This window comes from Macaca fascicularis, chromosome 13, assembly GCF_037993035.2.
Source record: "Macaca fascicularis isolate 582-1 chromosome 13, T2T-MFA8v1.1".
Taxonomy (NCBI): domain Eukaryota; kingdom Metazoa; phylum Chordata; class Mammalia; order Primates; family Cercopithecidae; genus Macaca; species Macaca fascicularis.
Genome location: NC_088387.1, coordinates 111,423,516 through 111,449,779, shown reverse-complemented (window position 1 = coordinate 111,449,779; position 26,264 = coordinate 111,423,516). Strand labels below are relative to the sequence as shown.

Sequence of the window (26,264 nt, the reverse complement as noted above, 5' to 3'; positions counted from 1 at the left end):
GAGGTCAGGAGATCGAGACCATCCTGGCTAACATGGTGAAACCCCGTCTCTACTAAAAAATACAAAAAAACTAGCCGGGCGAGGTGGCGGGCGCCTGTAGTCCCAGCTACTCGGGAGGCTGAGGCAGGAGAATGGCGTAAACCCGGGAGGCAGAGCTTGCAGTGAGCTGAGATCTGGCCACTGCACTCCAGCCTGGGCGACAGAGCGAGACTCCCTCTCAAAAATTAAAAATAAATAAAAATAAAAAATACAAAAATAAAAAATAAAAAAGAGAAAAACAAGCCTGGCGCGGTGGCTCAAGCCTGTAATCCCAGCACTTTGGGAGGCTGAGACGGGCGGATCACGAGGTCAGGAGATCGAGACCATCCTGGCTAATACGGTGAAACCCCGTCTCTCCTAAAAAATACAAAAAAGCTAGCCAGGCGAGGTGGCGGGCGCCTGTAGTCCCAGCTACTCAGGAGGCTGAGGCAGGAGAAGGGGGTGAACCCGGGAGGCGGAGCTTGCAGTGAGCTGAGATCTGGCCACTGCACTCCAGCCTGGGCAGCAGAGCGAGACTCCGTCTCAAAAAAAAAAAAAAAAATTAAAAAAATAAAAGAAAAAGACAAAAACAAAGCACATATCCTTATAGCTGAATTTCCTTTTTTTTTTTTTTGAGATGGTATCTCACCCTGTCACCCAGGCTGGAGGGCAATGGCGTGATCTCGGCTCACTGCAACTTCTGCTTCCTGGGTTCAAGCAATTCTCCTGCCTCAGCCTCCCAAGTAGCCGGGATTACAGGCACCCACAACAACACCCGGCTAATTTTTTGTCTCTTTAGTAGAGACGGGATTTCAACATGTTGGCCAGGCTGGTCTCAAACTCCTGAACTAGTGATCTGCCCGCCTTAGCCTCCCAAAGTGCTGGGATTACAGGCATTTGAGCCACCGCGCCTGGCCTAATTGTTTTTTTTTTTTTTTTTTTTTTTTGAGACAGAGTCTTGCTCCGTTGCTCAGGGTGGTGTGCACTGGTGCAATCTTGGCTCACTGCAACCTCTGCCTCCCAGGTTCAAGCGATTTTCCTGCCTCAGCCTCATGAGTAGTTGGGACTACAGACACGCACCACCACGCCTTTGTACTTTTAGTAGAGACAGGGTTTCACTATGTTGGCCAGGCTGGTCTCAAACTCCTGTCCTTAAGTGATCTGCCCATCTCAGCCTCCCAAAGTGCTAAGAATACAGGCGTGAGCCACCACGCCCGGCCAACTGAATTACTTTTATTCTTCTAAATCAAACAGCTTCCCAAACAAATAGTTTTCCTCCTACATTTTCCCTCAAGTTTACACATCTACATTACCAAGCAGCAAGCAATCACTTGCGCCCCAACCACCACCACCAAGCAATGAGTGACTGCAGGAACGCCCTGATAAGCTAGGGGCTCGGAGCTCAGGAGCATTTCCAACAGAAACACCATTAAGCACAAAGGCTGGGTTTTGGGTTGTGTGCCACAGGGGACTTGGATTCCTTCTGGAGTCTACATAGTTGCCAAGGATGTTAATTATAAAGAACTAACCTGAGATTAAATTATGTTTCAGAGGAAAAACCAAGCTTGAAAAACTATTCTTGGCATTTGTCTCTGAAGCTGCAGATGAATTAGACCCTGAAGCAAACAAACAAACAAAACAACAGAACCTGGTCTCTGAGTGAAAGGAAAAACAACAAAAAAAAGGAAAGCACTGAGAAAATGGGACAGGGGCTGGAGACAACCCTTTGGGTCTCAAAAGACAAGCTGGCTACAGAGATATCTAAGTGCCAGAAAGTGGTGTATCAGGAACTGCATTAGTTTATAAAGATCTCAATTACTCAAAAAAGATGGTATCAGATAAAAAGGCAAAAATTAACAAGCTAAAAGAACACTAAGTTGCCTTCATCTTCAGCATGCCCCAAAGAGGGAGGTAAAAAGTTTTCGAACCTGATTTATAAGATGTTAATACAAATCACAGTCCAGGCCTCCTAAACTTGGCATGGATCATACATTAAACACACATTTCTCTGGTTCTGTAGCCTCAAATGAACCTTTGTGCCAAATGTCAGCTTGGTAAGTTTGATAAAATCTTATGAAAAATGGCAGGCTTTCAGACCCCTGGGCTCTCTCTTTGCTTTGAAGGAGTATTACAAAGAGCAGTTTCCAAGTAAAGACAAGTGGTGCTATAAAATATCACTCAGTACTGTGGGAGCAGGGCAGAAAGGTTAGGTCAGAAAGGAACACTGAAGTCCAAGTTTCAGCATAAGGCTTCGCTTAACTAAAGCAACTTCTGCTCACACTGTCCCCATATGCAGCTCACCTAGGAGAGGGCTCTCTGGATTTTTTTTCACAGCTTTCTGTTAAATCTCAGGTACAAAGTTGAAACTAAAAAGGTCTTATAAGATAAGCTAACATTTGTCAAGAGGCAGTTTCTCATCACCTGGCCATCATCCGGCCCCTCACACTCATGCTAATTAAAGTCACCATTACTTGGAACAAAAACGCCCACCCGAAGAAACTGATCCAGAGAATCAGAAGTAAACAATGGGTCTCTTACAGTTCTAAGATAATAGACATGTCATAAACCAGTCAATGACATATAATAGAGATAACTAAAAATGTTTTAGGTAATTTCAGTACCTTAGAATTAATATTTCCAAGGTTAACTGCAGAAACCAGGAACCAATTTGTATATAAAATACAACTTCGGGGCTCATGCCTGTAATCCCAGCACTTTGGGAGGCCGAGGCAGGTGGATCACTTGAGGCTAGGAGTTCAAGACCAGTGTCTGGCCTGGTGAAACCCTGTCTCTACCAAAAACACAAAAATCAGGGCCAGGTACGGTGGCTCACGCCTATAATCCCAGCACTTCAGGAGGCCAAGGCAGGTGGATCACATGAGGTCAGGAGTTTGAGACCAGCTTGATCAACATGGTGAAACCCCGTACTAAAAATACAAAAAAAAAAAAAAAAAAAAAAAAAATTAGCTGGGCGTGGTGGCACATGCCTGTAATCCCAACTACTCAGGAGGCTGAGGCAGGAGAATTGCTTGAATCTGGGAGGCAGAGGCTGCAGTGAGCCAAGATTGTGTCACTACACTCCAGCCTGGGCAACAAAAACTCTGTCTCAAAAAAAACAAAATTAAAACTTAAAAAAAAAAATACAACTTCACACACATAACATCACAAATATAACTGAAAAACAATACATCCAAATATGAATGGTAGTTACAGTATTATCAAGAGGGAATAGCTGGTTTTTATTTTCGTATACTTTGTAATCCACTTAGAATAAACAGGAATATGCATACACTGTTTGCATAAACGAAAAAGTTGTTTTGCTTTCTTTAAAAGATCATTTTATAAAATGCAGAAAATACCAAAGGGAAAACGATTTTTAATATTCTCCTGCCTCTTTCTGGACATTGTCATCCACACATTTGCCCAAGCAAAAACTGGGGTGGCATCCTTGGTCCTTTCCTGTTCCTTACTTCCCACACTCATCAATTTCAAGTCTCTTATAAGCACAACAACCAATTCTATCCCCATGGCCACCATCCTCATGTAGGTTTGTAAGGTGGCCTCACTGCAACTGTCCTCAGGACTGCCCCTCCCCACCTCTCTACAATGCAGCTCTCCAGCCCATACCTCCTCCTCTACTAGGCAGACCTCGAAGCAGCACTCCACACTGAGAGTGCTTTTCACCTGCCCACTAGTCGATTCTATCTACTTTTAACATGTGGAAGGGATCTAAGATCCAAGGCATGGACAGGCACTTGCTGTCCATGTTGCTGTAGTGATCAAAACACAATAAGCACTTCTAAGAGGAAGATGAAAGAGACCTTTCTCATGATGAAAAGGACAGGGGCAAGCTGATTTATTCTGCCTCTCCTGACAACGTTCCCCAAAGGGGCAGAAACTGGGAGAAAACTATGTAAGCTGGTCTGAGGGCAGCGTTTCCTGTGATCTATACAGCTCTCAGTCAATGAACACCTCTGAAACATGCCACTGGGCAATTCAAGGATGAATCCTGTTCAAGTACTGCCTACCAGATTAGACTTCTCTCACATTATCCCAGAACCCCAAAGAGCCACAACTACTAGAAAGGGAGCCTGGCACAGGTAATGCAGGTGCCATCATCTCTCCTGTGGGCTGCCACAGCCTGTGCTTGTTGTGTCCAGATTAGAGCCTGTTTAGTGAATTCCCCTGTGGCAGCAAAAGTAATCTTTTCAGAACACAGGTCTGATCCTATCACCCCCCTGCTTACAACTCTGCCAGGACTCCCTGCCCTACATCCCCACAGCTGGCTCACAAGACCCCTTCTAACCTGGTTTTCTACCTGCCCCCCAACTCGAATGCTCAGTCATGGGAGGTACTTGCTCCCTCAACTCTGCACCCACTCTATTGTCAAGATCCTATCCCAGGTCTACTGCCTGACCTGGGAAAGTTGACTGAAAAGGGAAAAAAAAAAAATCCTTCTCCCACTGGGCACCTCACTCCACCCCACCCCTTCACCCAGTCTATGCAGCTATCCTCAGGTCCCTCCTTCAAAGTCTGTCCCTCTGGGAAGTTTTCCCTGAGTGCCAACCACACTTCTCATCAGCTCCCGGGCCCTCAGTGGGTACAGGTTCTCTCCTACGTGCTCCCACCACAGTACCCTGGTAGCATTCCTCACACTGAAAGGCAACTGCCTACTTTCTTGTTGGATTCCAAACAGTAACTCCTCAAAGTGAAGGGCAGTACCCTGGAGGCTGTAATACTGCCAGCATACAGCATCATTCCCGACACACAGCTGATGTAGTCCATAATATGTATTAACAAGTGAATACAAGGAAAGATGGATAAGTTGATAGGAATATGACCGCAGTATCTGTGAGAGTCCAGGGAAAAAGGAACAAATAGTAACTTAGGAAAACCAAAATGCCTCCTGTTTGAACAGCCTTCATTTTACTACCAACCAACCAAAGTATCTCTAAGTGCTTTCAACTACACATCAGTAACCACGGAGTCAATAGCAAGCAGCACGCTTTTTTTGTGTGTGAAAATACGTAACTGAGCAATTTTTTTTTTTTTGACATGGAGTCTTGCTCTGTTGCCCAGGCTGGAGTGCAGTGGCGCAATCTCGGATCACTGCAAGCTCCGCCTTCTGGGTTCATGCCATTCTCCTGCCTCAGCCCCCCAAGTAGCTGGGACTACAGGAGCCCGCCACCACGCCCAGCACATTTTTTGTATTTGTAGTAGAGTCAGGGTTTCACCGTGTTAGCCAGGATGGTCTCGATCTCCTGACCTCGTGATCCGCCCACCTCGGCCTCCCAGAGTGCTGGGATTACAGGCGTGAGCCACCGCACCTAATCCATAACTGAGCAATTTTAAAAGGACTATCATAGACAGGAAGAATTTTCATACCTGGAAGATGACAGTGGTTACAGAGAGTTCACCTCCCTCAAATTCCGATCTTCAGTACCCCTAACTCAACTCTCTTCTCAAATCTCAGGTAAGGGAGATATCTGCTGAGTATAAAGCAATCTAATGCCAACTTTATACTATGTGTTTTTCTGCTTATGAAATCATATTTCCTTGTTTCATTTCTACTATAAACTTAAAGGGAAGGGTGGGGAGCTTCTGGTTACCTAAGAGAAGAATTATTTAAGGAGGGAAAAAATAGTTTGTTTTTTTTTTTTTTTTGCAAACTACATATCATCCCTGATCAGGATGATCTATGATAATTTATTTTACATGTGACTTATTTTTAAAAGAAACAAACAAACTATAGTGAGATGACTTGAAGAGTAATAGACTTTTTAGAATTAGACCTCTAGATCACTAACAGCTGAAAGTTTAAGATTCAGAAATACTTGGAAACAAAAAATAAATGCAAATCAGAAGAATAAATACTAATTTCTAAAGTCTATTTTAACATGATATTAAACAGTTTCCATAAAAGAACATTTGAGCATGAACTGATGAGCTCCAGAAAGCAAATTCAACCCACAAATGAGTCCACTGTGTCTAATGTACATAGCCACATGCAGACCCAGGTTCCTCAATACATCCGATTTAAAAAGTATCTTTGGCCGGGAGTGGTGGCTCACACCTGTAATCCCAGCACTTTGGGAAGCCCAGGCAAGAGGATCACTTGAGGTCAGGAGTTCAAGACCACCCTGGCCAACATGGCAAAACCCATCTCTACTAAAAATACAAAAATTAGCCGGGTGTGGTAGTGTGCACCTGTAATCCCAGCTACAGGAGGTTGAGGTAGGAGAATCACTTGAACCCAGGAAGCAGACATTGCAGTGGGTTGAGGTTGCGCCACTGCACCCCAGCCTTGGTGACCACCAGACTCCGTCTCAAAAACTTAAATAAATAATAAAAAGTATCTTTGCTTGTCCTATTTTTACTGAAATGCCTCTTTGTATTACTTACCGGAATGTAATAGATGCCCATCTTGGGGGTTTCATTGGCCGTCAGAAGCATGCCTAAAAATAAACACAATGAAAAAGGTCAACGCATAGGAAAAAGAAAGTACCCATTTCTATTTGCTTTCCATTCTGAAATGCCTGAGGAGCTTCTGTTAATTACTGAACCAAAAGTAAAGTATTTCCCACAAAATGTCCCAACAAATTCCTAACTTTTGCAAAACAAATTCAAATTTTGCAGAACAAATTTGATTCCTAACTTTTATAAAACTGATTGCAAAACAAAATGTCTACATTTTGTTATAGTCTACACCAGAAAGTCCTAGAGGGACTCTAACAGCCCTGACTACAGCACAGTCACTCCCTCACAGGGAATTATAACAGACTGAACCAACCAGGCGGTTAATAATTGAGTCTCTTTAGGATCAGCATATAAGAAAGCAAAACTGAAGAAAGAGATAACTTTCTGGCATTCAATAAAGGACTCTCTATAACCCCAGGAGCAACCTATAAATACATTATTATTTGGTACTAAACTACTTAGTATCAAAGTATTCAAATGTCTCAGTTTTGTTCCCTTTTCTCTGCCATTTTTGCAACACACTCCTTCCCCAAGTGTTTTGAAGCAGCTCCAATATGGCAATATGCAAACATCAAAACTCCTCAGAACCCCTGCTCAGGACCAGACCACTGCACTTTAAATAAGACTGAAACCAGCAAGCCTTTGGCCAGTCCTTCATAATCATCTAGGCACTTTCACATACATTATCTTAGTGAACATGCAACAACCCTCTAAAAGAAGATATATCATCAGCCCTATTTTATTGATCAGAAAAAGAAAGCTCAGAGGGACTGATGCCCCAGTCATGAGGGAATGTTAAAGGCAAACTCAAGAGTTTGTTTTTAAATAAAGACTTCTACAGATCAGTCAAATAATAATTCATTTTACAAATCTATTTGTAAGATACAAGAGGAATCCATAGAGGGAAGACATTTAGATTATCAGATCACATAATGATAAATGAATATACCAAATGTTAAGGGCAACGATTAGATTCTGTTTTTAAAAATATTTTTTGCTGCCTTTCCTTTCATTACACAAAAGTTTGTAAAAGTGATGATATTTGACTCTGTTACAGAAATGAAATGCTGAGTGAATAGAGTCAATTATCACTCAAGCAGGAACTCAATACTATCTTTTTTTTGAGACAGAGTCTTGCTCTGTCACCCAGGCTGGAGTGCAGTGGTGTGATCTTGGCTCACTGCAAGCTCCGCCTCCTGGGTTCACGCCATTTTCCTGCCTTAGCCTCCCGAGTAGCTGGGACTACAGGCGTCCGCCACCATGCCCAGCTAATTTTTGTATTTTTAGTGGAGAGGGGGTTTCGCCATGTTAGCCAGGATGGTCTTGATCTCCTGACCTCATGATCCGCCTGCCTCGGCCTCCCAAGGTGCTGGGATTACAGGTGTGAGCCACCGCACCCGGCCTCAATACTATCTTACCACGTCTTGCCCACAACTCAAAAGTGTGAGCTAGACCTGAACTGGGACCAACAGGTCACCAAAAATATATGCACACAAAACTCATAGACACACACACACACCCCCTGTAAAAACATCTAAAAGCACCTAACGAAGTCTAAAAAAGCAAGAATAATGTCTACATTAAACCAAAACAAAATCGGAGCTGTTTTGCATAGCTTGTAACCCCTGCAGAATCTTTCATCTTAGCACTTTTTCTGGCCTTCCAAACAATGTTCACTGAGGTCATGATGGATGGAAACGGCCTCTACTGATTGTGCTTCCTAGGTCTCCACTAACAGCTCTGCCGAAAGATCTCCAGGAGCCTTCAGACATAATTAAAGAAGTTCTGGGGATAGAAGCCCCATCTTTACTACCACAAGGAAGGTTCCTACTAAAGACCTCTCCTAAGCCTTCTCCACTGGCTCAACCCTGAACACTCAACAATGAACATTCCACAATGAAATACAACAACACCTACCAACAAACCACAGAAAGTGCTCTAATGTAATTACACAAAAAATTCAGACTGCACACAGCTAGATTGTTTTCTAAAACGGGGGAGGATCTCACATAGCCACATATGGCTAATGATATAAGTAGGTCTACTACGAAACTCAAGTGAGGAGGGTCAGGGCTGAAAGTAATTATGAATGAGAAAAAGAACATCATAGAGCCCAAAGAGTATGAGCAGCTTCTAACAAGTACAAACAGAAAAATAAACCGGTGAAAGCAAGTCTTAGTTCAGCAGAAATTAAGATGATCAAGGCAGAAGAAGAGAAGAGCATGAGCACCGTGGCAGGCAAGTCACATTATCAGCAAGTTACCTCCCTTGCTCAGGGCCACCACATAGCTAATAAGTAGAGCCACTGACAGTCGACCAATTCCAAAGCTCCATAACACGGGACTCTGACATTTCATCAACTAAGATAAAACTAAAAGACCTCTTGCATGATCAAATAAGAAACCATTTTTAAAAAGTCAGTATAAATACCACATGGCAAAGTGAAAGATGTGTTTAATACAATGTCAAACTAAAAAGCAAAAGGTAACCATAAGTACAGTGTGAGGACAACTTAAAACATATGAACACAGGATTAATATGGTTTCACTCATGAAGACAGTAATAGTATGTAATAGTACGTGTAAAGAGTTTGTGGCATTGAGGACTTTTTTCCTTTAAATTTATTTTAGTGTTGTTTATTATTGTTTCCACAATAAAACTATGCATTTTTAAAGGAAGGAAAAGATATCACCTAGAGTCAAAAGAACACATTTCCAATATGAACCAGTACACTATAGTGTCTAGTATGCAGTGTACTGTACACTGTAATAATACAATAAAAGAGAATTTGACAAAGTAGTGCCCTCCCCAGAAACATGCATGAATCAGTACTTATCTGCATGTGCTCTGGGGACTAAAGGACTCACTGAAGTTCACGACACAAACAGTGCTCTACAGCTGCTCAAACTGTGTCCCCAGAGCCAGACTGCAAACTGTCACCAGGCCAGGAAATAAGCGCAGAAATTGAAAAGAAGCATTTAGAAACCTGCAGTTCAACACTGCAGTGACATCCAAACGTGTGATCATATTCCTAGTAATTCATTTGTATTGTATTTTACAGATGTATCAAGGTACAGTGGATTAGAAACTTTGAAACAAAACAAAAAACCAAAATCCCGGTCTTCGCCAAACATGTTGGGAAGCGCTGCACAAAAACATATGGCATCAGTCACTGCCTTGAACAGCTCAGAGGAGACAGGCTGTGCACACAGAACTGTGCCAAAGGGGACTGGCAGGGGTGCTGCTGCCCTATATAGAACCTAAAATGAAAGTATGGGGCATTTGAGTTTACTATACAAGGCACCAAAGATATTTACAGATGACCCCAACAGTTCTCCACGTATTTAGAGGGCACTGATAGGGAATAAAAGACTTTTTCACATTTACCAGTAGAGGCAGTCTCCAACAGCCCTGTAAAGCAGGTGAGAATGCTGAGGTTGGGGAATTTCCACCACTATTAAGGCTGAATTGGGTCTTTCTTGAGCCCAGTGCCCATGTTCTTTGCTCTCTACCAAAGGTTCTGAAACCACCAATGCTGATTCCACAGGTCTGGAATGGGACTCAAGACACACGTAAGCTTTACAAGCTCCCCGTGTCGTGAATCTGATGCACACCCAAGTCATAGAGCCATGCAGTCTCTTCAAGTGCCCTGACCCGCATGGAGCAGCTGCTCACTGTACAGGTGGCCGGATGAGCCATACAAGCAGGGCCCTGAACAAGGCAGGAAGGCGGAACCATTTCCCAACATACTGAGCAGCCTTGGTATAAGAAAAATATTACAAAACCATAATCATGATTATGCTTCAATTACTCCAAAATGAGTAAGTGAAAAGAAAAAAGAAAGACAGTTTCAGCTTTTCTAAACTATGATTAAGCCCACAATGATTAAGCACAGACACAAAGAGTACCGCTGGAGGAAAAGGTGTGGGAAAGCAAGGAATAGCAGAGCGCATGAACCTGCCACACTCAGATCCAAGCCACAAAGAAGGGGCGCCTACTGGTCTTGCTTTGCTTGCTCTCTTATGAAAAATTATTTGGCTAGCTTTTCTACTCTTGATTAACCTCTTACGAGTTATTAGATAGTAACAGTCATTCGTTTGTCCGAAACATCATGCTTGGAATTGTTAGTTTGCATCAACCTTACCCCTCTCGGATACTGCGACTATCTGGAGACCCCAGCAGCCTGCACATTACTCTTGCCCCAAATTTAATCTAAACTTAATTAAGTCTTTAGACTTAACTTCGATTTTAGAAAAAATACAGGGTAGAGGATCAAATTAAACAACATCATGAGAAAAAAAAAAATCACATAAATCGAGGATGAGGGATATTCTGAGACCACTGGCCTGATCTTTAAAAAGTCAACGTCATGGAGAAGAAAAGAAAAAGATGTGGGGGACTATTCTGGATTGAAAGAAACTAAAGATATACAATAGCTAAATGTAACACACAACCTCAGTTATATCCTGGTTCAAAAAAAACAACAAAAAACAAAAACAAAAACAAAAAAACCCACACCTAACAAGGGTGTATGGAGAACAATTAGGAAAACCTGAAAATGGACTGGATGTAAGATAATATTAGAAAAAGGGCTGCCATTTTTATTAGGCACGATAAGGGACCTAATAATTTCAATGATTTTCAGGAGATCAATGCCACCCTCAGTGCAGGTAAGTGCCACCATGTCTGCAGCTGGCTTTTGAGTGATTCCACAAAGACACCAGAACAACCACAGAAGCACCGAGATAAATAAATCAGTTATGGTGAAGATAACAATAACAAACATTGGGGAGAGAATATAAAGATGTTCATTCTACCACTTTTTCAACTTTCCTGTATGTTTGAAAATTTTTTTTTTTGAGAGAGTCTTGCTCTGTTGCCCAGGTTGGAGTGCAGTGGCATGATCTCGGCTCACTGCAACCTCCGCCTCCTGGTTTCAAGCAATTCTCCTGCCTCAGCCTCAGCTACGTTTGTATTTTTGGTAGAGACAGGGTTTCACCATGTTGGCCAGGCTAGTCTCGAACTCCTGACCTCAAGTGATCTGGACGCCTCGGCCTCCCAAAGTACTAGGACTACAGGCGTGAGCCACTGCGCCTGGCCTGAAATTTTTCATAATTAAATACTGTGGATAAAGTGACCTTTTTTGTTTGTATTAGTAATATGGACCAGGGATCAGCAAACTGTCTCTGTAAAGGGCCGGGCAGTAAACACTTTAGGCTTTGCAGCCCACCTGGTCACTGTTAAAATTACTCACCTCTGCCACAGTGCTGCAAAAGCCACATGGACAATGTATAAACGAACAAGGGTGGCTGTGTTCACATAAAACTTTATGCTGAAAGACACTGAAATCTGAATTTCAGTCACAAAAATTTGAATTTCCATGTCATAAAATATTACTGTTCTTTGATTTTTTTTCCCCAACCATTTAAAAATGTAAAACCCATTCTTAACTCAAAGGCTGCAAACTACCAAGTGGTGGACTGGATTCAGCCTATAGGTCAGTTTGCCAAATAGACTTTTTAAAATGCAACTCATTAAGAATGTTTTCTGACCAAACTGTCAAACATTTCTTCATAAATATTACTGTAATAAGTAACTATTAAAATCACTGTGCTACAAATGCTTCTACAATTAAAATGTTATCAACATAATTTTTTTTTTTTTTTAGGTCTTGCTTTGTCACCCAGGCTGGAGTACAGTTAGTTTCGAGATCATAGCTCACTGTAAACTCAAACTCCTGGGCTCAAGCGATCCTCCTGCTTCAGCCCTCTGAGTATCTGGGACTACAGGCGTGTGCCACTGCTCCTGCTAATTTCTTTTATTTTTAGTAGACACAGGGTCTTGCTATGTTGACAAGGCTGGTCTTGAACTCCTGGACTGAAGTGATCCTCCTGCCTCAGGATTATAGGCACGATGGGATTATAGATGTGAGCCACTGCGCTAGGCCATAATAATCTTCATTAAATAAGTGTTCTTCCCAGAGAGAAACACTTCTAAATTTCATTAAAAACCATGTTTATTTTTACAATTTTTATGCCATTTTTAATGACAAATCATTTAAATTTTTATTGTAAGACCAGGGGAGAGCCCAGCGTGATGGTGCGCATCTACAGTCTCAGCTACTCAGGAGACCGAGGCAGGATCGCTTGAGCCCAGGGGTTCAAGGCTGCAGTGAGCTATAAATGTGCCACTACACTCCAGCTTAGGAGACAAAGTGAAACCCTGTCTCTAAAAAAATAAATACAGACCAGGCAAAAAAATAAAATCAGTATTCCAGAGATGTGTGGTTGAATTATCAGCACCCTCTCAATCCAATTTAAGTCTCTTCCTCAGCAGTTACCTGGGTAACAACACTACTAACATCAGCCTCCCTCCTCTCCTTGTCCTTGTGATTCCAAACACTGTCATCACAGGTGGAATTTCAAAAATGGGTTCCTCAATAGTCTGAGCCTGAGTATTTCTCAGAAAGAGGCTTCTTTGCCAAGGAGTCTCGCCCTTTGTGGGTTCATAGATCTTTACAGCCATTAAAGGTGGGGGACAGATGCACAAAACTTGACCTGAGATATCAAGTTGACCACAAGAAGAGTCCAAACTCTAGCCCTGCCTCGTGGAGAAGCTGTTTGTGCATAGCAGCCTCGGGGTGGCAACAGATTGGCACTCATTTCACTCTCTGAGCCTCTACATTCTTCGTTACAATGGAAAAACTGAGGCAACCTACCAGCCTCAAAAATCCCCGCTACACTGGGCCAGGCACAAGCACTTTTTTTTTTTTTTTTTTGAGATGGAGTCTTGCTCTGTCGCCCAGGCTGGAGTGCAGTGGCGCGATCTCGGCTCAAGGTAAGCTCCGCTGTGGGTTCACACCATTCTCCTGCCTCTGCCTACCGGAGTAGCCGGGACTACAGGCACCCGCCACCACGCCTGGCTAATTTTTTGTATTTTTAGTAGAGACGGGGTTTCACCATGTTAGCCAGGATGGTCTCGAGGTCCTGACCTCGTGATTCGCCTGCCTCGGCCTCCCAAAGTGTTAGGATTACAGGCGTGAGCCACTGCGCCCAGCCAGGCACAAGCACTATTAAACCTTACCAGCATCCTAAAGGGTTGAAGATCTCCCAGTTTAGACCAGCACTGTCCAATGGGAACAGCATGTGAGCCACATATGTGATTTAAAAATTTTTAGTAGCCACATTTAATAAAATGTTAAAATTAATTTTATTTTACTAATCCAATATGTCTAAAATATGTTCATTTCAACATGTAATTAATAGAAAATTATTAATGATCTATTTTACATCCTTTTTTCACAGAATGTCTTTTAAATCCAATGTATATTTTATACTCACAGTACATGTCAATGCCCTTCAGTGGCTAGTGGTTACCAAACTGTACAGCCCAAGGTGAGACTGTCTTTCTCTCCCCACTCTCTGTGCCCTTCAAACTGTCACTCCCCCAGTCGCACTACCCCTGCTCATCACCCTTACCTAGCCTCAGCTCCACCCGGTTTACTCACTTACCTACTTAGCCCAGACCCCAGTGCAGGTTATTTCAATACCCTAACTAGGACCCAGCATCCTCAGCTGCAATCTGTTCCTGAACTCACCAGAATTTTACTTTACTCCCATGATTATAATAAAATTCTCTCAACTACCACAGATGAAATGTAAATTATAAAGTCCAGTGTTTCTCATCTTTCTTGGGAGAGCAGTGTGTAATTAGAAACAGCATGGGCAGCTGGGCGCAGTGGCTCACGCCCGTAATCACAGGACTTAGGGAGGCCGAGGTAGGCAGATCACGAGGTCAGGAGTTCGAGACCAGCCTGACCAACATGGTGAAACCCTGTCTCTACAAAAAATACAAATATTAGCCGGGCGTGGTGGCGGGCGCCTGTAATCCCACCTACTTAGGAGGCTGAAGCAGGAGAATCGCTTGAATCCGGGAGGGGAAGGTTGCAGTGAGCCAAGATGGCACCACTGCACTCCAGCCTAGGGGACAGAGGGAGACTCTGTCTCAAAAAAAAAAAAAAAAAAAGAAAAGAAAAACAGCATGGGCACCAGAATCAGGAAGGCTGGGTTCTAACTGAGGCTCTGCCACACACCACCTGGATGACCAACCCTGAATGAATTACCCAATTTTTCTGACCCCTTAAGAGGTAAGAAAAAGCAGAAAGAAAGAAAACAGAAGGAATAAAAAGCCATGGACCACTGACTACACAGTTATAAAAGATGAAATAAGTTTGTATTATAGCATCCGTCATCCAGATTGATAACAGCAGCATGCAATCAAACTTAGTTTTTTCCTTCCTGCCCCAACGTCTGTAATCCTTAGTAGTTGCTGAGCAATGCCCACTGAATCTCTCCCATACTTCAACAACTGTCCTGGCACTGTCATTCTGTCCATTACTGCCCAGTTTCTCAGCTGGCTCCTCCCCATCATTCTCCCAAATGAACTGGCTCCTCCTCACTTCCTATCTCACTCCCGCTTTCCCTATCAGTCACTTCATTCATTCCCACCACTTCTGGGATAATGGCAAAACATTCTAACTACAGACCTACTTACACTGAGACCACATTTTCTACTGGACACCAGACATGCCTCCCAAGCACAAGTCTGCGGATCAATTCAGGGCTTGCCGCCTAAGAATCCACTGGGAAGTATGTTAAAAATACACATTTCTGGCCAGGCACGGTGGCTCACACCTATAGTCTCAGCATTTTGGGACGCAGAGGCAGGCAGATCACTTGAGGTCAGGAGTTCAAGATCAGCCTGGCCAACACGGTAAAATCTCGTTTCTACTAAAAATACAAAATTTAGCCAGGCATGGTGGTGGCGTGTCCCTGTAGTCCCATCTACTTGGGAGGCTGAGGCATGAGAATCACTTGAACCTAGGAGGAAAAGGTTGCAATGAGCAGAGATCGTGCCACTGCACTCCAATCTGGGTGATAGAGCGAGACTCCATCTCAAAAAAAATAAAAAAAACAACAAAACACACATTTCTAAGCCCTCTCCATAGATACTATGAGTCAGTACACCTAGCATAAGGTCAAGGGAGCTGTACCTTTAAAGCTGTGCAAATGATTTTGACGGGAAGCCAGACACTGCCAGATACTGCAACTGCCCATCACCTCCTAATCCTCACACGTTAGAAAAAGCAGCCATAATCTTTACAAACTTGCTCTCTCACCTGTGCTCCCCATCTCAGCTCAGAATATCAGTTACTTCTAGGTCACTTTTGTTCAAAACCAATCTACCCTTGGAACACGGGGTAGACCTGCCTCTGAAAGCACAGTCGGAACAAGTCCTCTCCAACTGCATACGGAGCCCAAGACATTCAGCACATCATGCCCAGCCCTCCACCACCTGCCACTCTCTGCCTCCCACTTCAGCCTTCCCAGAGCCACCACGGCTCAGGCACAGGACACTCCTCCCGGCCCCAACTGAGCCCTCTGTGCCCATCCTTTCTGGTCGTCTTGGACTGCTCTCCTACGAGAATCACCTCAGCTCCAACTCCACCTAACCAAACCTCACTCGGCGCTCCAGCTCAACGCAAAGCAAAACTTTCTCGCTGCTCTGCTCTCGGTGGTCAGGGTAAAAGCACTCTCTCTCCAGAAAGCTGTCAAAGTACTCTTTGCACAAACGTGATAGGATTTCTCACACTCTGCCTTACTTCCCTCCATCAGGATGATCTGGGCACCTCTGTCCTCAGAGTAGACACTGTTCTCATTTTTCTCCCATACTCTGAAATTCTTCACAGATTTGCCTTGAATGCATTGTTAAATTTTGAAATCTAACATGTAAATTGCTGAATAGCATACAACGTAGAATTTATAAAACCTGTGGTTTCATGAGCCATCTGTGTATTATCAGGCAATCTAGCTTTCTCCAAATCTCTGCCCTCAATTTCCACACACTATTACTAATCACATAAAAGAGCTAAAGAGCACACCAAAATAGCACTTCACCTGCCTCCTACCTGTATGCTGTTACCACTTTCCACTAATAGCTGGGCGGGCTGAGCACTGAGTCATTAAGAGTGCCATTTTCTGAATCATCGACACCACTTCCTGCTCTTAATTCTTCTAAGTTAAATATCCAAGAATTGTGCTGACAAAGCCAAATTCTATCTTAAGAAATAAAATGGGTTTAAAACCTAAAAAAGTATAGCCTTTTTATTTGTCTCACTGAATGTTCACTACAGAATGCATACCTGAGTTGGGGTAGAGACAAACATCATTAAGGTCATGCTCTGGCTCCAAGGAAGTAAATATCTTTCCCTAAAAATAGCAAGCAAAAATGAATTATTAAAGGTTAAAGGACAACAACTTTTGGCAATGTCAAATAAACTGAAGCTGTAACTCAACCATCTACTCCTATGTAAATAAATAAAATAGCCTAATTCAAATACAAAATTTAAATTCTTAAAAATCTTAGAGAATTTATCTTATCAATTTATCAAAAAATCCCATTTTATAGATGAAGAAACAGGCCTAGGGAGGAGAAGTGACCTGTCCAAAAAAAAAAAAAGAAAAATTGCAACATTTTAAAGATAATGTCAACATGGGAAGAAAAGATGAAGTTTAAAATATGCATCAACTTAAAAAAAAATATTTCATAATCTGTGAAGCGTACCCAGTTTAACTTGTATTGAAAGAAATCAGAGGACGGCTGGGAGCTGTGGCTCACACCTGTAATACCAGCACTTTGGGAGGCTGAGATGTGTAGATCACTTGACGTCAGGAGTTCAAGACCAGCCTAACCAATATGGTGAAACCCGACTCTACTAAAAATACAAAAATTAGCCAGGCATGGTGGCCTGGGATCTAGTAATCCCAGCTACTAGAGAGACTGAGGCAGGAGAATTGCTTGAACCCAGGAGATGGAGATTGTAGTCAGCCAAGATAGCACGACTGCACTCCAGCCTCGGGTGACAGAGTGAGACTCCACCTCAAAAAAAAAAAAGAAAGAAATCAGAGGAGAGAGATGGCCAGCATGGAAAATGAGGACAACACTGCCATGCCTGCACCGCAAGTTTTCGAGGAGGATCAAGTGAGACAACGGATATAAAAAACAAAATGAAATCCTACAAATACTTAAGCGTTAGTTACTCTGTAGTTAGGGCTAAACCACTTCTATTTTAAGTGTTGGGGGAAGAGTGTTCTATCTTTCAAAAATTAAGAGAAGGAAAGTAAAAGAAAAAGATGCTAAGAAGGTGGGTGTGGAAAAAGATGATGAGAAAGATAAACAAGGTAAGCAAGTCAGGCAAAACCAAGTAATGTGGGTGTTAGTCAAGAGGAAGTCTTTAGTCATAAGAAACAAAAAAAATGCCAAAATAAAATTTACTGTAGCAATTACAGTGTGATGATTTCAAGAAGTGATGTTGAAAATTGCTGCCAGCTCTTGCATTTGTAACTCATTATGAGAAGTCTGACACTAGGATGGACTGAGTGCCCACGGCAAAAAAGAGCAGTGTCAGAGCACAGACAAGATGGTTTGTGTCCAATGAAGAACACAGCCAAGTCCTACCCCAAGACTAACAGTGAGACTCACACAGCTGCCTCCCGTTCTTCTCAAGTTCCCACTGAAAGAGGAAGGAAAAGCGGGGAAACCAGGAAGCGAGGGGAAAGGAATTAGAATGGTACAGAACAACAATGACAAAAAGGTGTCAAAGGTGATACTAATCCACACATTGGAAACTACGCAGAAGTTAAAGGGTATGGAAAGACACATCCAGATTGGTAATAGTCTTTCCCTTAGGCTGGATGAAAGCCAGGTCAAGGATAAATAACTTCTACTTTACCGCTGTTTTATGAATTTTTAAGAATAAAAACATAAGCATTTGCAGTATTAAAAATAAATATTGTTTTAATGCCAATTAGTTTGAATTGCCAGAAAAACAGCAGAGAAAGGTCGGGTCTAAGATCACGAATCATCCTTAAAAAAGCCCTCAATATCCTCCAAACTCAAAGCCAGCAAAGCAGACAGCACAGACACTTCCCTGGGCAATCATCAGGGTAATTCTTCCAAGAATTTAGACAGACTGAAAGCCTGTCTTTTTCTTTATGTTCTTCTCTGTAACATAAACAAAGTCACCAGAACTTATGAATGAGGTGACGGCCTCAGGGATGTAGAACACACGTCTGGTCTCCAGGAGAGATCCAGAGAAAAAAGGAAAATAAGCCAAGGAAGACCCATACTTCAGGAATTAACAAAATGAAATTTAAACAACCAAAGTAACAGCCTAGAAAGCCAGAGACTCAACAGGCGGCTGAACTGTGAGGGGCTGTCTGTAGCATGTGTGCCTGAGCACAGGCAGCCCCCACGGAATAGGCTGGCACTTGCACTGAGGCACGAACTGCTGAGGCCGGTGGACCGTTCACCCAACTTCATCACAAATAAGTTTTTAAAAGTGATCTGTTTTTAAACTAAGAATGCTAAGTTTCTAATGAATTAAACGCAAAGAACTCTTAAAAGCATAGCTATACTGAATGCATTTTTCCCATTGATTTGATGAACTTTCTACTATTCTCTCAAAATACTTCGGTTTTAAAATGAAAAATGAAAAACAGAAGACAGATTAAAACCAGCAATACAGGATTTTGTTACATTTCAAACGACATTTAGAGCTGAGGAAAAGGAACATCAAAATATTCGTAAGAAATATAGCTTTTAAGGCCAGATGTGGTGGCTCACGCCTGTAATCCCAACACTTTAGGAGGTCGAGGCAGGCAGGATCATTTGAGGCCGGGAGTTCAAGACCAGCATGGCCAACAAGATGAAACCTCATCGCTACTAAAAATACAAAAATTAGCTGGGCATGGTGGCGCAAGCCTGTAATCCCAGCTACTCCAAGGCTAAGCCATGAGAATTGCTTGAAACCAGGAGGCCGAAGTTACAGTGAGCTGAGATCACAGCACTGCATTCCAGCCTGGGCAACAGAGCAAAACTCTGTTTCAAAAAAAAGGAAAAGTATAAATTTGAGATATGTAACAACACAAACATGCATGGAAGGATAATTAGTGGCTCTTAAAACTTTTCCTACATCTGTGAGGGAATCTCGATATCTAGGGGGTTTCTCAGGTCATGGATCAACTCTTTTAAACCATGATTTTCTCTCCACCTAACTTAACATCTAAAATGGATGGCAGTTCTAGATAATCAGGAAAATTTCTTAACAGAAAGAAAGCAATCATGAGTATCTTATCTATCCAAAAGTAACTGCCCTCCCACTAAGTTCCCAAATGGATATTCAGTATCTCTTTCTCAACAACCCACATAAAAAAAAGGCAATGGAGAGGAAAGGATCATTCGGAACACCTGCAAATAAAGAAGCAAGTAATTTCAACCAAAAATACATACGGAGTTCTTATTCCACATCTTGATAATTCGAGAGTCAGCAGACAAAATCAGATCTAATGAATCCTGGAAATGAACGGACTTAATGGGCAGCCCATACTGGTGATCTTTAACTAGCAATGGCTTATCAGATCGAAGGTCATATAATAAAACCTGAAAAAAAAAATCAAAACCAAGTTATTTCTGTTTAAACAAACTAGACATTTTATCTTCAAACGAAATATTTATAAGTGAGAATAATGGCAGCCATTTTCTTCATTACTTTGTTATGAACACAATGAACACCCTTATTCAAGATGTTGAGATTTGAGATTCTCTCCAGAAAGATCTCTTAAATAATCCTTAAAGTATACATTTTATGAATTCAACCCCAAGGGTAATTTTTAAGAGTACTGAACATACTAAGAAAGGAACAAAAAATGAAGGCCGGGCGCGGTGGCTCAAGCCTGTAATCCCAGCACTCTGGGAGGCCGAGGCGGGCAGATCACGAGGTCAGGAGATCGAGACCATCCTGGCTAACACGGTGAAACCCCGTCTCTACTAAAAAAAATACAAAAAACTAGCCGGGCGAGGTGGCGGGCGCCTGTAGTCCCAGCTATTCGGGAGGCTGAGGCAGGAGAATGGCGTAAACCCGGGAGGCGGAGCTTGCAGTGAGCTGAGATCCGGCCACTGCACTCCAGCCCGGGCGACAGAGCGAGACTCCGTCTCAAAAAAAAAAAAAAAAAAAAAAAAGAAAGGAACAAAAAATGAAATCCCATAAGAATTTGTTTAATTTGTTCAACAAATACATACTGAGGGCCTACATACCAGGCAGTGTCATAGCAACAGATATAAACAAAAATGAAAGACATAATTAGCAACAGTCCTAGTAGATTCAAGACAGGTGGTGGTAGCAAGGCTATGACTTCTTGGGAGAAGGGGAAATCTCTTTGGACCCCTGTCATTAGGGGCAAGGAAGCCTGGGGAAGCTCCCCTAGGATTAAGTCCCAGGTGACAGATCCCCTCCAGCCCATGATGACAGAGAAAGTTAATCTTCCAAGGCAGGGTTTCAGACCTCTTGCAGGGGGAGGCAAGTGTACAGGCTCTACCTTGAAGGAAAGAAAGAAGTACTCCTCGGACTAGCACTGCTAATGCATGTTCTGCTGACCACTCATGGCATGGGCTATAGTTAATGATGCTATGTTTAAAAAACAAAAAAAGCCTCCTTGAACACACGAATTTTGGAAATATTTATTAAACATATTTCTTGTCTGCAAGAATTCCTCAGTGCCTTTATTTAAAAAGCACTGAAACCCACTGTGAATCTTTAAGAGTAGAAGTCTGGCAGACTCCCAAGACTGTCTGACCACAGAATTCTGTTCCATAGACTCTGAGAAATGCTGTTCCAAACCACTAATGAGAGTACTTATGGCCAGGCCCAGTGGCTCACGCCTGTAATCCCCACACTTTGTGAGGCTGAGGTGGGAGGATCGCCTGAGCCCAGGAATTCAAGACCAGCTTGGGCAACACAGTGAGACCCTGTCTCTACAAAAAGTCAAAAACTTAGCCAGGTGTGGTGGTGCAGGCCTATCCCACTGCAGCTCCAAGTCCACAGCACCACAGACTGACCAAGGCAAGAGTCAAGATTTCTCAAGGTGCTAGAAGAATCCAGCATTAAGGCATACCCCCTGCTCTGGCTAAAATAGTATGGCCTCGTTTTGTGTTCCTATAGTATATTTCTCATGACACATACACACACCACTGAAATAAAAACTTAGATGTGAAGTTTCCAAATTAAACATATTTACCTGCCCTGTGGATGTTCCAACTGCCATGGTCAAGGGACCATTAAATTTCAAAGCAGAGATTGTTGGTAAATTGTTTATCCTGAAAAGCAAAATATTCATGCTTCATGAATATATGGCCAAACCTCCTTCCAAGTAACAAGTTCATTATTAATCTTCACTTCAAATCTAATGGAGGAAAATCACATTTCTAGCCTTCTGTTTAAAAGGTAACTGCAGCCTGGTAAGATGACTCACACCTGTAATCCCAGCATTTTGGGAGGCTGAGGTGGGAAGATTTCTTGAGGCCAGGAATTCAAGACCAGCCTGGGCGACACAGTGAGACACCATCTCTACAAAAAAAAAATAAAATAAAAAAAAAAAAAAAGCCAGTTGTGGTGACGCACACCTGTTGTCCCAGCTGTTTGGGTAGCTGAGGCAAGAGACTGCTTGAGCCTGGGAGGTCGAGGCTGCAGTGAGCTGTTATTATTCCACTGTGCTCCAACTGGGACAACAGAGCAAGACCCTATCTCAAAAATAATAAGCAAATGGTAATTGTATTCAAACTTTCATAATCAAAATAAAATTACACTTTATATACAAAATGTAATCTACTTCTTTCTTCCATTTTAATTAAGCCAGAATAAGGTATTTACAGAAACATCCCCTTTTATATTTAAGAAGAAATAATTTTGTTTGGATATGGGTACACCATTTCCACTTTAAAATTAGCCAAGCTCAGCTAAAACAAAAGACTAATCCTCAAATGGGGACCCCAGAGCCTCTGAAAGTACCAAAGACAGAGTGAATGCTATGGCCACAACTCTAGAATATGCTTCTCAAATACCAATCAAGCCAATCAGCAGCAAAAGCAATGATCTCCAGTGGAAAGAGTGCTAGGCGATGAGTCAGATGTGGACAATATTGCTATCAATCCCATCGTCCACATGCCCTTGGCCCAGGACCTAGAGTCCTGGCTGTCGGCTCTTGTCATCATCAGATCTCTTCTGCCACCTAGAGCTTGAGCCTGTAACTGCACTGGGGCACCTACGGGAACCTTGAAGCCTCTTATCTACAGCAACTTTAGTCACTCGCTCTTCAAAGTACACTCAATCATTTCTTTCAGTACAGTGATAGATTTCTCTACTTATTCTTTTATCATTTTCTTCATATGCATTTTTTTGGAGACAGGGTTTCACTCCTGTTGCCCAGATTGGAGTGCAGTGGCATGATCTCAACTCACTGCAACCTCCACCTTCCGGTTCAAGCAATTCTCCTGCTTCAGCCTCCCAAGCAGCTGGGACTACAGGTGTGCGACACCACTCAAAGCTGATTTTTGTATTTTTTTTGTAGAGATGGGTTTTCACCATGTTGCCCAGGCTGGTATTGAACTCCTGACCTCAAGTGATCCACCCGCCTTGGCCTCCCAAACTGCTGGGATTACAGGTGTCAGCCACCGCACCTGGCCCATATATGTTATCGAGTTTTACAATTTTTGTTGCTATAAGAATGTTTTCCCATTTATAACCTTTCTAGACGGATAGTGCTAATAAATAACAAGGTCACTGATTTTTGCACATTTTATAACCAATTTATTTAACTGTTATATTAGTTCTTATAGATTTTCAGTTATTCTCCTGAGTTTCCCAGGCACAGAAACTTATGTCATCTGGAAATGGCAGCCTGCTTCCCCTATCTTATTACCTTCTCATATTGTGTTGGTTCCACCTAGAACTGACAGCTTCTAAGGTTTGTAGGTAAAACAAAAACAAAAAAACTAAGCATTAAAAAAAATAAAATAAAATTACCTAAAATCGAATCAGAAAAAAAACCCTAGTTTTAACATTCTGGTATACACCCAGGCTTCTTCCTGTGATTATGCTTGTGTTCACTGTTTTTCTGGTAACAAGGTGGCAACACTCTATAGGCAACGGTATGGTTTGCTTTTCCACTCACAGGCACATTTGGACCACCCTTCCCCAGTAACAAATATGCTTCTGCAACATAATTCTTAAAGGCTGAATAACAGGTATGCCATTGATGAGTCTTTTGTTCATCTGTAAAATAAGTATAATAACAGTGCCTATAGCAAAGGGCTGTCATATTAAATAAGTTAATATATGTAAAGAACTTAGACCCAGTACCTGGCAAATAGAAAGCACTATCTGTTAGCTATTATTTCTGCTAAGCTTCATTTAATCAATATCTGCAGGTTCTTTCTAAGACTTATTGTTGGCAGGGCTGTGATGGACTGTCCAGGCTGAGGAGAGTGAGCAAATGCATGCTCTGGGCACATGGGCAGACATTTAACTTGAGCTTATGTTTTCTGTAGGGCAATTTAGCAATGTACCAAAAACCTTCAAAACATGTATGCTATTTACTCCAGAAATTCAGGTTCTAGGTATCTTTTCTTAGGAAATATCATAAAACTGTAAATGGATGTATAATAGTGAAAACTCTTCTGGTTGTTTTAAATGTAGGAATTAGGGAAACAGGAACAAGAAAATATTAAAAAAACACTTGCTTCCTTCCACCTTAGAATTCAAAGCACACCTCTGTGGAGTTTGTGGTGGACTCCCAGTTCTATCACTAGATCCTACAAAATCAGAATATAAATTCCTGCAGTGTAATTGTTTTAATAAAATTCTACAGCAACTGAAGAAACAAGACCTTCTGTACAGTGTTTGGAAAGAAATTCTATCTGGCTTACTCACTAGTGAGCTTTCACAGGAGAGGACTTTTATGAAAAACAATCATGGAAAGTACAATTTCAGATACCCTTTAGCAATTTATTTGAATTTAATACAGATACATTACTGAAATCAAAAGTTGATGAAAACTGACATTGCAAATTAATTTCTACTTACTCTGAATCTGCTGTGACACTGTTTAAGGCGCAGTCTAACAGACCAACTCTATTTCGAGTTCTTGGGTCCCAGCACTCCACTCTACCCTACGCAAATGAAAAACAATTTAAAATAAAAGCTGTAGAAGGCCAGACACAGTGGCTCACGCTTGCAATCCCAGCACTTTGGGAGGCTGAGGCGGGCTGATCACCTGAGGCCATGAGTTCGAGACCCAGTCTGACTAACATGGCGAAACCCTGTTTCTACCAAAAATACAAAAAATTAGCCAGGTATGTGGCACACACCTGTAATCCCAGCAACTCGGGAGGCTGAGGCAGAAGAACTGCTTGAACCCAGGAGGCGGAGGTTGCAGAGAGCCGAGATTGCGCCACTGCACACCAGCCTGGGCAACAGAGTGAGACTGTCTCAAAAAAAAAAAAAAAAAGGCTGTAGAATAAAAATTAAATAAATAAAATCTGCTACTAGGAAATCCTTAAAACACATACAAAAATAAACCTAATTAACATTGTTTATTTCATAGAAAGTAAAAGTTTAACTGTTTACCTTATAACCTTTTTAGTACTGTTTAAGTGTTTTAACATGAGCTGAATTTCTTTTAAATTACAAAAAAAAAAAACCCAAAAAAAACAGAATAAAACAGTCCAAAATGCAATGCATAATCTTGACTGGAACTTGGATTGGATGGAGGGGCAAGGAGAACCGTGCTGAAGGACATCTTGGTATAACTGGGAAAATTTTTAAATTTAAAATGATTGTATCAATGTTAACTACTTAATATATATTATTGCACCAATATTAAATTTATTAGTAATGATAATGATACATATATGACTTTATAGGAGAAAGTCCTTCTTTTTAAGAAATCCATTTTAAAGTATTTGGGGAAGAAATATCATCTCTGCAACTTATTTTCAAATGGTTCAAAAAACATTTTTAATATATGTACATTTTTATAGGAAAAGAAAATGCAAAATATATATAAGTTATCACTAAACTTTTACAAAGATGTGAACTTTTTAAAAATAAAAAGCTGGGGAAAATTTTTTTTTTTTAATGAAAAAAAGAATCCCGGCCAGGCACGCTGGCTCACTCCTGTAATCCCAGCACTTTGGGAGGCCAAGGCAGGTGGATCACCTGGGGTCAGGAGTTCGAGACCAGACTGGCCAACATGGCGAAACCCCATCTCTACTAAAAATACAAAAACTAGCCAGGCATGGTTGTGCGTGCCTATAATCCCAGCTACTAGGAGGGCTGAGGCAGCAGGATCACTTGAATCTGGGAGGCGGAGGTTGCAATGAGTGGAGATGGTGCCACTGCACTCCAGCCTGGGTGACAGAGCGAGACTTTGTGTCGAAAAAAATAAATAAATATATACATACACACACATACATACATATACATATATATATAAGCTATCACCTCATTATCCTGCTCTAAGGAATCAAGCAACTCAGTCTTTAAATAAAAAGTCCAATCAAATATAAAACAAATATTCTAAAAAATAAAGTCAATATATGCTTACCTCTATGGTTCCTGTGGCAAACAAGCCATGCACTGAATTTATGTCACAAACATTATTCTCCCTAACACAGGAAAGCAGTAAGAGAGAAAGTATTAGTTAGCAGCTACTTTAGCAGGGAAGGAATATTAAATAAATAAACAGTCAACCCAAATTCTGGGAAGAAAGAAGACACACAGATTCTCTCTCACTAATCTGCAAATGGAAAACACCAAGGTTTGAAAGGGTTAAGTGCTTGGCTCACAGTCACTGGAGTTTCTGATCCCCAGGGTG

The 26,264-nt window shown here is 41.9% G+C and overlaps 1 protein-coding gene across 15 annotated transcripts in view; it reads right to left on the bottom strand.

Moving 5' to 3' along the window:
- The window catches only part of NOL10 (nucleolar protein 10), a 114,890-nt gene that overhangs the window by 65,864 nt on the left and 22,762 nt on the right, over nt 1-26,264 (bottom strand). For 11 of the 15 annotated variants that reach the window (XR_012422679.1, XR_012422678.1, XM_065527434.1 and 8 more), the window contains 6 exons: nt 25,995-26,055; nt 24,473-24,558; nt 21,630-21,708; nt 19,846-19,995; nt 16,697-16,763; nt 6,421-6,473 (listed from right to left, as the gene is read on the bottom strand). Coding sequence is in view for 13 of the 15 variants with exons in the window: in XM_065527434.1 (XP_065383506.1) it covers nt 6,421-6,473; nt 16,697-16,763; nt 19,846-19,995; nt 21,630-21,708; nt 24,473-24,558; nt 25,995-26,055 (496 nt within the window). In the remaining 2 variants the exon portion in view is untranslated. Of the gene's footprint in view, nt 1-6,420; nt 6,474-16,696; nt 16,764-19,845; nt 19,996-21,629; nt 21,709-21,865; nt 21,960-24,472; nt 24,559-25,994; nt 26,056-26,264 lie in introns of those variants that run through there. The other 4 variants (XM_074012358.1, XM_074012359.1, XM_074012360.1 and 1 more) reach the window with 2 other exon arrangements.